The 14,600-nt window shown below is 36.4% G+C and overlaps 1 protein-coding gene across 1 annotated transcript in view; it reads left to right on the top strand.

Moving 5' to 3' along the window:
• LOC103259315 (leucine-rich repeat-containing protein 7-like) overlaps window positions 1-14,600 on the top strand; it is a gene marked incomplete at its 3' end in the record, with an annotated part of 389,004 nt that overhangs the window by 183,127 nt on the left and 191,277 nt on the right. The window contains exon 4 of the mRNA XM_008056997.2: window positions 13,440-13,518. Within this exon, the coding sequence (XP_008055188.2) occupies window positions 13,440-13,518 (79 nt within the window). The remainder of the gene's footprint in view (window positions 1-13,439; window positions 13,519-14,600) is intronic.

Raw genomic sequence — 14,600 nt, 5'->3', positions numbered from 1 at the left:
TGAATGAAGCATATTTGTATACCTAACCCTTAACTGTACCTCACAATATCATAATAAAAAATATTGATTTAAAGAAAAAGAAAAAAGATACTTGATATGATTTTAATCTTCTTAAATTTGTTAAGACTTGTTTCATTGCCTCCCATATAATTTTCCTGAGGAATGTTCCATATGTGCTTGAGATGAATGTGTATTATTCTTCTAGTAGATGGAAGGCTTTGTGTATTTCTTTTAGGTTTATTTGCTAAAGTGTAGGTCAGGTTCAGTGCTTCCTTGTTGCTTTTTTTGTCTGAAAAATCTATTCATTGTTGTAAGTGGGGTATTGAGACCCCCTACTATTATTGTATTTCCTTCTTTTTCTCCCTCAGTCTGTCAATAATTGCTTCATATTTTATGTGTTCTGATGCATACATATTTATACTTATTATAACGTCTTAATGAATTTATACTTTTATGATAATACAATTACCTACTTTGTCTCTTGTGACAGTTTTTTACTTAAAGTCTATTATATCTGAAATAAGTATAGCTACCTCTGCTCTCATATGGATTCCATGTACATGGAGTATTTTTTCTGTTCTTCCATTTTCAGCATATGTGTGTCTCTAAAGACAAAGTTGTCTATTATAGGCCTACATAGTTGGGTCTTATTTTTTTTTTTAAATCAATTCAGCTACTCTATGTCTTCTGATTGGATAACTTAGTCCATTTACATTTGAAGCAATTATTAAAGGTAAGGGTTTTCTGTTGCCATGTTGTTAATTTTTTTCTGAATGTTTTATTGTCCTTTGGATTCTTTCTTTCTCCCTTGCTGTCGTTTTCTGTGACTTGATGATTTTCTATAGCAGTATGTTTTGATTATGATTTTTTTTCTCTTTATCTTGTGTGTATCTACTATAGGTCTTTGTTTTGTGGTTATCAGGTGACTTACACAAAACACTCTCTTTTAAGCTGATAATAACGCCATTCAATTGCTTACAAAAACTCTATACTTTCACAAATATATACACATTTTAACTTATTAATGTCACAACATCCTTTGTTTTGTATTATGTGTCCACTAGCAAATTATTGTAGGCACAGTTATTTTTAATAACTTTTGTCTTTTAACCTTTATACTAGAGTTAAATTTATTTATGCATTAACGTATTGAATTCTGACAGTAAGTATCAAAATATTCTGAATTTAGCTCTATACTTACCTTTACCAGTGAGTTTTCAACTTTCCTCTGTATTAACCTTCAGTTACCATTTAGCATGCTTTCATTTCAGCTTGAAGAGTTCCCTATAGTATTTTTTGCAAGAGAGGTCTAATTGTGATGAACCTCAGCTTTTCTTTGTCTGGGAAAGTATTTCTCTCTCCTTTATTTCTTAAGGCAGGCTTGCCTGGTAAAGTATTCTCAGGTGGAAGTTTGGTTTTTTTCTTTCTTTCGGTGCTTTAACTATGTCATCCCACTGTCTTCTGTCCTGTAAGATTTCTGCTAATAAATCCACTGAAAACCTAATGAAGCTTCCCTTGATTGTGATAAATCTCTTTTCTTGCTGCTTTTTTACAATGTAATTATGATATGTCTCAGTGAAATTTTTTTTAGGTTTAATCTGTTAGAGATTTTTTAAGCCTTATGTACCAGATGTCCATATCTAGTATAAGATTGAGAAGTTTTCAAACATTATTTATTTATATGTTTATTAGGCACATTTTTTGTGCTTTATCTCTCTTCTTATTCTTGGAATTTCACCATCCTTATTTCTCTTAATGGTGTCCCATACATCCCATAATCTTTTTTCATTTTATTTTCATTTTCTCTGCTTTTTTCTGCTCTGACTAGATAATTTTAAATCACCTGCCTGCCTCCAAGTTTGCAGATTCTACCTTATGCTTGATCAAGTGCTGTTGAAGTTCTATATTGCATTTTCCATTTCATTTATTGCACCCTTCAGCTCACCTAGAATTCCTATTTTTTAAGATCTAATTTCTGTCTTTTTATTAAATTTATTGTTTTGTTTATATATTTTTTCCTTGAATTCATTGAGTCGTCAGTCTGTGTCCTCTTGTAGCATACTCAGTTTCCTTAAAACAAGTATTTTGAATTCTTTGTCAGACAATTTCTGGATCTTCATTTCTTTGAAATTGATTGCTAGAAAATTATTGTGTTCTTTTGGTGATGCTTGTTTTGTATTCCTTGAAGTCTTACTGTCTTTCCATTTGAAGAAGTTGTCAGCTCTTTCAGTCTTCATTGATTGGTTTCAGGAGAGAAACTTCACTGATCAATCAGGTGAGGTATTCTGAGGCTCTCTCATATCTTTTCTATAGATGTGTCATTCCACTTGTGTTGTTTCCTCTTGGGCAGAATTTCTTAGCACTGTTTACTCTCTCACTCTCCCCAAATCCAGGTTGGGTGCTGAGCATCTCCCACCAATTTTTTTTTTAGGCTTTACCCTGAAATGCTCAATTTTATGTGCCTTCTCCCAATCTCACATAGTCAAGGTGGCCGGCAGGAACTGCTGGCCAGATGTCTGCAAATGCTCATGATAGCTATTGGGCAGGCCCATGCAAAGAGTTGGTCAGTTACAGAGAGGGGGATGAAGAACACAATGGGTTGAGGGAGCCTGTGGGCCAACTGAGAAGATCTGCAGGCAAGGCGTACCAAAAAGCTCAGAAGTGTGCCTTCTGATGGAAACTAGTAGGATATACAACACTTTTTAGTTTTGAGGTCTGGTTGCTGGGAGTCCCCACCTCTCTTTCCTGCCACTAGCCTCTTTCAGATACTCGGCCATACTGAAACCCTCTGCATCCTAGGTGGGGTGAGAAAGAGATGGGCCTTTAGGGCAGTTTTCCCACAGCTGGGGAAGCCTGGTGCTTGCTCTCTATACTTTCACTTTACTGTTTGGTGTATATCATGGGCTGAAAGGGTTTCTCTTGGCATTTAGCTGTGCTGCCTTGGGGATAGGTGACATTGGCAAAGTGAACCTGTTTTCCTAATCCTTTTCAGTGCATCGTTCATATATGTTTTGCTCCAACAGTGTGGCTGAATTTCTCCACTGGACAGCTGGACTCCCACAAATATACTCTCATGGTTATCAAAATCAGTATACTGTGAGATAATAGTGGAAAACTTCATTCCGCCATCTTTTGGGTGTCACTCTGAAAATATCTATATTACACCCTCACCTTTATAGTGTAATGGATGATAGTTTGGTATTGTATAGGATTTTTGTAGGAAATAATTTTCTTTATAACTTGGGTGTATTTCTTCATAATGTTCGCGTTCTAAGTATTGTTAGAAGTCAAATATGATCTTGATCTTTTGTTTGAAATCTGTTTTCCCCCCTTTCTTTATTCCCAATACTCATTGAACTGATGAGATGTTCTAATCTGAAATATTTTGTTACTCATTACTTTAAATTACTGAAATATTCTTCAATTGTTTCTTTGGTATTTTCTGTTCTTTGTTTTCTCAGTACATTATTTTTAGAACTTTTATAATTCAATATTAAAAGATCTGTACTCTTATCATGTTTTCTGTTTTTTGCCTAATTTGTGACATTTTCTAGATTTTCTCAAACTTATTTTTTCATTCTTCTAGAGTTTTTCTTCCAATTACTCTTCTTAGTTAGAATATAAATATTAGAAAAATGGCATAAAGTCTTCATCTCATTTTTAAATGTCTGACCTTGGCACAATATTTGGCACTTTTGAGTCCTCGAAGAACAGCAGCTTTATTTGTATATATTTTTTTAGTTTTTATTTTAAAGTTGTGGGTACAGTTCAGAATTAAGTATACAAGTGGTCATCGTTACAAGTGAAGTATAGGCCTCCCCTTGGACCCACCTTGGCCTGGTTTGAAATCAGATATGCTTACTGATGTTGTGTCCTCCCCCACCCCACCACTCTGGAAGTATTATGTTACTACCAGTCCCTTTATTGTAGTATCATGGTAAATGTTCAGCACCCGCTTATGAGTGAGAACATGTGGTACTCTGTACTTGGTTTCTGCAACAGATCACTAAGTATGATAGACTCTAAATACATTCAAGTTGCTTCAAAGTCCATATGTTTATCCTTCTTTATGGCTGCATAATATTCCATTGTGTATATATACATTTTTTATGCAGTCCAGTTATGATTGGCAGCATGGTTAGTTACATGTTTTTGCTATTGTGAATAGTGATGCAGTAAACATGCATGTTCAGGTATGTTTTGTAGAATGATTTGAGTTCCTCAAGGTATATTCCCAGTAGGGGGATTACTGAGTTACACAGAAGTTCAATGTCTAGTTCTTTTAGAAATTGCCACACTGTTTTCCAAAGAGGTTGCACTGGTTTGCATTCCCACCAGCATGGTAGAAACCTTCCCTTTTCTCTGCATCCTTGCCATGATCTGTTTGTTTTATTAATGATAGTCATTCTTACTGGAGTTAGGTGGTATCTCAATGTGGTTTTGATTTGCATTTCTCTGGTGATTAGTAAGGCTGAGCACTTTTTCATGTGTCTGTTGCCGCCCATATATCTTCTTTTGAGAAGTGTCTATTCATGTCTTTTCCCCAATTTTTAATGGGGTTAGTGTTATTTTTTCCTTTTAGCACATTTGAGTTGCTTGTAGATCCTGGATGTTAGATCTTTGCCAGATATACAATTGGCAGATATTTTTTCCCCATTCTGTGGCTGTCTCCCCATTCTCTTGATGGTTCTTTTTGTTGTTGTTGTTTTACAGAAGCTTTTCAGTTTGCTGAGGTCCCATTTATCTATCTTATCTCTTATGGCATAGGCACTTGGGGTTTTGATCAGGAATTGGCTGCCAGTTCCAATTTCCATACAGGTATCTCCTGCGTTTTTTAAGATTCTTATAATTTGAGGCTTTACATTTAGTTCTTTGATTAATTTCGAGTTTATTTTTACGAATGGTGACTGGTAGGGGTCTTGTTTCAATCTTCTGCATGTGGTCAGCCAGTTTTCTAGTAACATTTACTGACTAGGTTCTCTCCCAAGTGGTTGTTGGTGAAGGCTTTGTCGAAGATGAGTTGGTTGAAAAATTGAGGTTTTGCTTCTGAAATCTCTATTCTGTTTTATTGGTCTATATACCTGTTCTTGTACCAATAACAGGCTGTTTTGATTTTTGTAGCCTTATAGTAAAGTTTAAAGTCCCGAAGTGTGATGCCTCCCACATTTTTCTTTTGCTAAGGATTATTTTGGCTATTCGTGATCATTTATGTTTCCATATAGATTTCTGTTTTGTCATTTCCAGGTCAGAGAAGAATGATGTTGGTAATTTAATAGATAATGCATTGAATCTGTAGATTGCCTTTGGTAGCATAGACATCTTAACAATGTTGATTTTTCCTGTCTATGAGCATGGAATCATTTTCCATTTGTTTGTGTCTTCTTGGTTTTATCTGAGCAGTATTTTGTAGTTTTCATTGTAAAGATCTTTTACTTCTCTGGTTAGGAAGATGCCAAGGTATTCCATTTTTTCTGTGGCTATTGTGATTTTGGCTGTTGCATGAGATTGGGCTTTTTATTTGGTTCTCTGTCTGCATGTTGTTGGTGTATAAGAATGCAACTGTCTTTTGCACATTTATTTTGTACCCTCAAACTTTGCCAAAGTCCTTTATCAGCACAAGCAGAATTTTGACAGTCTCTTGGCTTTTCAGGGAATAGGAACATATTGTCAACAAAGAGGGATAACTTAACTTCCTCTTTTCCTATTTGGATATCCCTTATTTCCTTCTCTTGTCTAATTGCTCTAGCTAGGACATCCAACACAATGTTGAACAAGAGGAGCGAGAGTGGGCAGCCTTGTCCTGTTCCAATTTGTCAGGGGAAATATTTCCAGTTTCTATCCATTCAGCATTATGCTGACTGTTGGTTTATCATAGATGCTGCTTATTACTTTGAGGTATGAACCTTCTATACCAGGTGTTTGAGGGTTTTTATCAAGAGGAGTTGCTTGATTTTATCAAAAGCTTTTTCTGCATCTCATGTGGTTCCTGTTGATGTCATTAATTACATTTACAGTCTTGATGATTTTGGACCAGCCCTGGATCCTGGAGATGAAGCCTATTTGGTGCATGGTGGATGATTTTCGAGATGTGTGTTTGGATTGATTTGCTAGAATCTTGTTGAGAATTTTTGCATCTATGTTCATTAGGGATACTGACCTGTAGTCTCTTTCTTTTGTTGGATCTTTACCCAGTTTGGGTATCAGTGTGATGTTAGCTTTGTAAAATATTTTGGGGAGAATTCCATCTATCTCAACAGCCTGGAATACTTTCGATAGGATTGGTATCAGCTCCTCGTTATACGTGTTGTAGAATTCCACTGGAAAGCTGTCTGGTCCAGAGCTTTTTTTTTTTTTTTGGTAGGTAGTTTTCTTATGACAGAGTCAATTTCCTTGCTTGTTATTGGTCTATTTACTGTCTCAGTATCTTCTTGGTTCAATCTTGGAGGTTGTGTGATGTCAGAAAATTCTCCATTTCGTTTAAGTTATCAAGCTTGTTGCCGTACAGGTGTGCATCGTAAACTCTGGTAATCTTTAGCTTTTCCTTGGGGTCAGTTGCAATTTGATCTTTTGCCTTTCTGATTGTTTATTTGGGCTTTTTTTTTTCGGTCATTCTGGTTAGGGGTCCATCCATCTTGTTTATTCTTCCAAGAATCAGCTTTTGTTCTGTTGATATTTTCTATGATATTTTTGTCTTCTATGTCCCATATTTGGGCTTTTATTTTGGTGATATGGATTCTTCTGCTAAAGTTAGGGTTTTGGTGGTCTTGTCTTTCCAGGTTCCTTAGGTGATTTGTTACGCTATTAACTTGTGATCTTTCCATTTTCTTGATGTGTGTTCATAGAGATATAAATTCCCCTCTTAGAACTGTTTTCATGGTACCCCAGATTTTTGGTAGGATGTTTCTTCATTTTCAATTGTTTCCAGGATTCTTTTAATTTCTGTTTTGGTTTCTGTGCTGATCCAGGTGTCATTCAGCATCATGCTGTGTGGTGTCCATGTCTTTGTGGGATTTGGGCAATTTTGTTGGTGTTGATATTTATTTTTATTCCACCATGGTCTGAGGAGGTGCCTGGCAGTATTTCAGTCTTATGAAATGTGTTTATGCATGATTTATGGCCAAGGATGTGATCTATCTTGGAGTACGTTCCATGTGGTAATAAGGAAAATGTATAATCTGTGGTTGTTGGGTTGAGTGTTCTGTAGAAATCTATTAAGTCCATTAAGTCAGGTGTCATGTTGAGATTCTAGACCTCTTTTTTTGTTTGTTTGTTTTTTGGTTTTTTTTGCCTCAATGATCTATCCAGGGTTGTTAGTTGGGGTATTTAATTCCCCAATTAAAATACTGTTAGAGTCAATATCTTTTTTTCATTTACTCAATAATTTCTTTATAAATGCTAGTGCTCCTGTATTGGGTGCATATATGTTTAGGATGGATATTTTGTGTTGATGGATTGAATGTTTTATCATTAGTACTATCCTTCCATATCTTTTTTATTTTTGTTAGCTTACAAGTTGTTTTGTCTGATATTAAGATCATGACTCCCAGCTTCATTTGTGATTTATTCTTCTGGGAGCCCATTTTCCATCCTCTAACTTTGAGTCTGTGTGCGTCCCTTGTGGTGAGTTGAGTGTCCTGGATGCTGCAAATTATTGGGTCAATTTTTTATCCAGTTTGCCATTCTTTGCCTTTTCAGTGGTGCCTTCAGTCTATGCATGTTCAGGCTGATGATTGAAATGTGATTATTTATGCCCATCATGAAGTTCTTACAAGGTTTTTCTTTGTTGTTTGTTTTCTCTTAGCTTTTGGGTTGATACATGTGTGTATCTTCAAGTGTGCAGTTGCAATGTATTCTCTGTTGATTCTGTGTTCTACTGTTCTCTTGGCAAGTGTGTGGTCATTCTTTTTTTTTCTTTCTTCTGTGCTTAATACCTTTTTAAGTGTCTCCTATAGAGTTTGTCTGGAAGCTGGATAATCTCTTAAGGATTGGATGTCTGGGAAGAATTTTAATTCTGCATTGCTGATGAAGCTGAACTTGGCTGGGTAGGAAATTCTTGTTGAAATTGTTTATCCTTAAGGACTTTGAATATTGGACCCTAGTCTCTTCTAGCTTGTAGTATTTTTGCTGATAGGTCTGCTGCTATTTTGATTGGCTTTCCCTGGTATGAAATCTGACCTTTCTATCTTGCTGGCTTTAGGATTTTTTTCTTTTGTGCCTACTCTGTGGATGCAAATTACTATGTGTCTAGGGGTTGGTCTTTTCATTTGAAGTCTTGTGAGGGTTCTCTGTATCTCTTTTGTTTGGATGGTCACATCTCTGGTCAGATGGGAAAAGTTTTCTTGGATAACCTCCTGGAATACTTGCCCCAAGGCATTCTCCCTTTCCTTTTCTTCTTCTGGGATACCAGTCAGGCATAGATTTGACCTCTTGATATAATCACACATCTCTTGGAGGTTTTGCTTTTTCTTTCTGAATTTTCTTTCTATGTTTTTTATAGATATGGCTAGTTCCATGTTTTGGTCTTCAAGTTCTAAGATTCTTTCTTCTTAATTAATTCTGCTTTCCTTGTTTGTTATCTTGTTATTTATCTCCTGGTTGAAATTTTTTATAACCAAAAATCTCTGTTACAAGTTCTTTCAGTGTTGCATCTTGTCTTTCTTGAGTCTTATATACTCTTTCCATCCATTCCCTAATCCATGCTGTATTCTGGGGTCAATCATTTTTGACTTCCATTGTTTGGGCTCCGAAGTCTGATTTTTAGAATTTTCTTTATGTTACACTTGAAATTACTGTGGTCTTCCATTGGTTTTTCCTCATTTGTGACAGATCTCTTGTTTTTCTCTTTAGTTCCGTTATTCAATGTCATTGGGAGAGGCTTTCACTTCTGATGCTTGCTCAGCCCTCTGAAGTTTGCTCTTCTCTGATCGGCACTCTGAATTTGTTCTATTTTGAAATAGGGCTGTGGGTGTCAAGCTTTCCTTCTCTTATACTTTTGAGAGTCAAATAAAGTGGAGGATGGGAAACTAGGATTCAGAAACTACTTGCAAATTACAATGTTCACTGGTTGTGATATTGGTTCCCTGAGACCCACTTTTCACCACCACTCCATATGACAATGCAGTGGGTGTGTACCCCCAAGTCCAAGCTACAATAACAGCAATGAGGAGAACAAAGAAAAGTAGAAAAAAGATGTACAAAATTTTTTAATGAAAAATTTAAAAAAACACAGATCAACAAGAGCAGAATCAAAGGAAAAAACAATCACACACACACACACACACACACACACACACACACACACACACACATCAAAACAAATTGTAATACCAACAAAAGAAAACAAATTCTTTTAAAAACCAGGAAAACCAAACACTCACATGCCCAGCCCAAAATGAAAGAAGATAAAGAGGAAGAAAGAAAGAAAGAAAGAAAGAAAGAAAGAAAGAAAGAAAGAAAGAAAGAAAGAAATTCAAATCTAAGTCTCACACATGTATTCACACACACGTTGAACTAAAAAAATGACAAAAAAGCAAAAACAAACAAAACTGAAAGATGAACACTCAATCCTTCATGTACACACATAAACAGAAAACAAAAAAAGAAGAAGAGGAAAGAAAAAAATTGTTGAGGGGGATGTAGATCACATGCACATTCATGCACAAAAGAAAAATATTTAAAAAATTAAAACCAAACACTCAAAAATCTACCTTCTTGTTCCTCTCAGCTGCCCCTCTGTTGTCTCTTACAGAGCTTTGGCCTCATCCACAATCTTCCCAGTGTCCAACTCAAGGAAGAAGATGGGGGCAGTGTGAGTGGGTAGGGCTTCAATCCTCCCCTCCCACATTAGTACGGTCAGGGGCATCCCCTCTGCTGGGGAGGTGATGGATTGTCTCTTTCCCAGGTACTGGCAGGGGGTGCTCCAACCAGACTTATCCTAGAGTGGAGTCCTCCTGTCGTGACTGAAGTCCAGGCTCTGCCTGGGTTTGTTCCTCTCAGTCTTGCTCCAGACATGTGGGTCTGATGTTCAGAGGATTGCTGGGGAGGAGTGAGTTGGGTCAACCCTAGATTCACCACTGAAATCTTTGGAAGTCTTCCTCATGCTTTTCTGGCTACACCTTTTGTCCTGCAGGTGAATCAGGGTAGGGGGTGGGGCACATGAAACTCAATACTCATCCTGTCCCTCCAGAGTTTGTGCTTTCAGGATATTCCCTCTAGGTCACAGTCAGTGAGTAGTTAATTCACCCGTCACAGAGATCGGGCCTGGTCTCTCACTCCAAGGTGAGCAAGCCAGAGCACCTTCCTGCCCAGTTTTCAAGATGGTGGCATGGTGTCTCTTTCATCTTCTCCAGTGGGGCTCAGTCTCTAGGCTCTCTCACTGTACGTGTCCAGCCAGGTGCTGCAGTGGTGAGGCAAAGTCTGGAGCCAACAGTTTCTCCTGGCAACTTCTTTCTGGAAAGGACTCTGTTGATTTTTTAAAACTGGCACTCAGCTTCTGCACCCCCGGAAGAACTAGGGACCAAGCAGAGCAATGGCAGCAACAACTGCTTAACCAGAAGAATCCTGGTCACTTGCTCCAGAGTCCCTACTCAGGCAGCCACTTACTCACTGACACGTACACAAGATTTTCCCTACTCTCACTCACTCACACTGGGACTCACTTAGTCTGACTGATTGTGCCATCATATTCCCGAGAATCCAGAATGGCAGCTTTAAAGTATGCACAAATATACATATTATATTCTAATTATTACATTGTTATATATATTATCTGAACATACATTTTAATATAGTTATATAAAGTCATATATAATTATATATAATTCTTATATGTCACATTTACTTATCTGCAGAAGCATTTATCTTCAACTACTATATTGATCAGAATTGGTATAGTCCTTCAGCACACTAACTCTTATCTCTTTCTTATATTTTCTGAGGTGGATACATTTTGCAAATTTGTACTTGTAGTGAGCTCATTTTGACGTGATTTGAGGTTTTTTACTAACTAACATCCTGTGCTGCTTTTTTATTTCCAATAATTATGGACAGCATTATTATAGCATTAGTGTCTGTTGTTTTACCTGTATTTTCTCTTTCAATACTCATGACAATTCTGTGCTTTAGCCATTCATATAATCATCATTTTTAGAGTAGGAAACTGTCACATTGAGAGTGTAAATGGTTTGTCTGGGTTTATCCAACCAATAAGTTATAAAGCCTCCGGGATTCCACATTCTCCCAACATACTTTGCTCTGAAATATTTTAACTTTAAACTTTAAAGAACCTAACACAAATTTTTAAGTAAATAATGTAGTACCATTTTCACCACAGTAGTCAATTTCATTTTTTGTAGGAGATAAGTAGATGTAGTCTTTTCCTCACACTCATATTTAAATGTACTTCTGCTTCCATGTCTTGGCTTACTCAAAATTTAAGGAATATCATCCTAAAGAAGGAACCTGTAGAGATAAGACATCAGGAACACCAGCATTTAATAAGCCTATTAGAGACTGAAGAAAATAAGCTAAAGGGAGAAAAGAAGTGTATACTGCCATTGGTTGCAGATATCCACAGTAATATGAATTCTAAGGGGAAATGCTGGCGATGGTGCAAGGTTAGCTACTGACCTGGCTGCCGTTTTTAATGCCTATTTGAGAAGTGCAGTTCTAGGTGTTAGGGCCTTCCAGAAAAGTGGTTCATTAAATTAATATATAGTGGAACCCCCAAACTATTTTGAGCTCTTAATTAGAAGCCAGAATAGCTCAGCAATAATTGTAGGACAGCATAATTTTTGATACAGTTTTACATGGAGAGGAATTATATGAGAAACATGTCATGCTCCCCTTTGTACTCTTATTTTGTGGTGAGTAAATGACCTGTCTTGGATTTAAATACCCTCCTGCTGCTTCAGTGGGCTTCAAGGTCCTGTGGATGTGGTAGTCTAGGCTAATGGAATCTAGGAAGGCAGAACCTTTTGTTTTTTTGATCATCCTAAAATTCAGTTGTATCTTGCCACAAAAAGTTCCTTATCTTTTTGTCAGATATAAAGTACTGGGCAAGACCAGTTCTTCATGGACAGTTTTAGATCCTTAATAATAGTTTCAAAAATTGAGCATAAGTGGTACTGTAGGTATATCACATAGTAACAGCTTCATATAATTATAATTGTCCTCTAACTCTTGTAGAGTCTACTATATTTGATATTTTCATGCCAATCAAAATTCCCCCACATCTTTTACTCCTCTGATCCTCACATTTATAGATCAGGTTTGTGGCTTCCTGACTTTCAGTTGCATACAAAATATATATTTTTTTCTGTCACATAGCCAATAGCACAGCTGTGAAAACAGATGAGCAATTATCCAGGGACGATAAGCTAGCTGCCTACTTCAGGGACTCAGGGAGAACCCAAGGAAGGGCTGTACATCTCTCTAAACTTTCAGGCAGATGCTCAACTGCACTCTGTGCAACCAACAAGGAAGAATTGAACAAAATGTGTTAGAGCTTCATATTAGTTTGGGAATATCTGTTGGATTTGTGATGTGCCCTTAAATATTTTACAGATGGGTATTCAATTTACAGGGGGTGTCCAAAAAATGTACACACATTTTAAGAGATATTATCTATGTACTACTTTTTGAAATTGAATTAAATTATGGGAGTGATGTGTAGTATGTTTGCTCAACCATGCTTCCACCATTTTATTTGACTGTCACATGATGACACTAGCATTCATTTGATCAATGCCATCTTTTGAACAAACATTATACTTAAAGTGTGTATACTTTTTTTTTTGCAACCCCTGTATTTTACCTTGTTTTCTTTCAGATTTTTTTCATCTGTTTTCTCTATATCTGCTGATTCTCCCTTCTCTGAGTGACACTATAACTAAATAAACTTAAACTATTTCTATTTATTTATATTAGTAAAATTAAAGATCTCTCTTAGGCCAAATACACAATTGTCCACAATTTTTTTTTTTTTTTTGAGACAAGATCTCACTCTTTCATCGAGGCTGGAGTGAAGTAGCATGATCTCAGCTCTCTGCACATGACCTCCTTGGCTCAGGCAATCCTTCTGCCTCAGCTCCCCACATAGCTGAGACTGTGACTGTGAGCTAATTTTTGTATTTTTTGTAGATACAAGGTTTCGCAATGCTGCCCAGGCTTGTCCTGAATTCTTTATCCAATTTCCAACTATTACTATCATGAGATATTACTTAATATTCAACTTTTATTATATAAATTATGATAATGTATCTTTATACTTTATGGCAAATATACTGTTAATTGTATTTCCTACTTAAATGGTTATCTTAGATGGTGTTCACACTGTGTATTGACTCAGAATTTTGATAATTACTTTTAATATGAGAACTGTAGTTTAGAGAATATTTGCTGGAATGTTTTCATGTACTTTTGTTTATTTCACATTTTAGGTGTACAAGAATTTCCAGAAAACATAAAGTGCTGTAAGTGTTTAACAATTATTGAAGCCAGTGTCAATCCCATTTCTAAGTGAGTATGAGTGATTAAATTTTATTTATATCTGTGTTTCCATTGGACAATAATGTACAAGATAAATGACAGTTGTATAATAATAAAACGTTAAAAGTAGCATTGATATAGCATTATTAATAGAATGATGAGAAAGAAATAATTAAGTCAGAATAGTTTGGCAAAAGTTATCAAAAGCATTGCTGAGTAACAATGAAGGCTCAACTGGCACAAGGTAACATTACTTGGAAGCAAACATTGTCATCACTTCTTCTGTAGCTCTCAGGCAACATTTCGTGGATGAGAGTTGAAACTAAGAAAACAGTTACTAGTTATGGTCACAGTGGGGAATTAGCATCAAGGACCTGCTGGAGGTTCAAGAGAATTTAGAGTATTGATAAGTGCATAGAAATAACTGATCATGAAGTTCAAAGAAATTAAATATTACCAGGAATAGGGAATGGATGTGTAATGAAGGTTGCAGCAAGAGCAAAGAGTCAAAGAAAGAGCAAAAATTCTAGGAAGAGAGCAGACTGGAAGACATGGGTAGTAAGTGTTCTTTGATCCAAAAAAGGGTATTTGTGGTTGGAGATCTGTTCATCAAGAAATGTCATGGGAAAATGAGACCCAGCATGTGACTATGATTGTGAATTGCAGGTATGGTGTAGTGACAGAGTCCGTGGAATCAAATAGATCAGCAAACCACAAAACAAATGAATTGGATAAATCATGAGCCTGAATGTGAAAGCCTTAAAAATGGAGCTGGAAATAAAATCTTGAGAGGCTATTGACAGTTGCAATATTTGAAAGAAGTTGGAACAAATCAGTGGTATTGGGATGCAGACACTGACTTTAAGAGTCGGACTGGCATTTTAATTGTACAAAGCTGACAGTAGAATTTGAGAAAAATTCCTCAATTGTTTTTCCACATAAAGTTGAGGAGGCTGGGGGAACTGAAGCCCACTGGGAAGAAATTTAACAAATGGAGTGTTTTGAGAAGGAGACATGAAGAAGTTTGTCAAAGAAAAGTTGTTGGGAAATGTTACAGCAGCACAGTTGAGGAGGGGGAGTAGTGAGAATGATTCTCTGGATCATGTGAAGTG

The sequence above is a fragment of the Carlito syrichta genome, unplaced genomic scaffold (genome assembly GCF_000164805.1).
Source record: "Carlito syrichta isolate Samal-C Ts95f unplaced genomic scaffold, Tarsius_syrichta-2.0.1 Scaffold302595, whole genome shotgun sequence".
NCBI classification, from domain to species: domain Eukaryota; kingdom Metazoa; phylum Chordata; class Mammalia; order Primates; family Tarsiidae; genus Carlito; species Carlito syrichta.
Note: the sequence above shows the minus strand (reverse complement) of the source record. Positions and strands in the feature narration are given on the sequence as shown.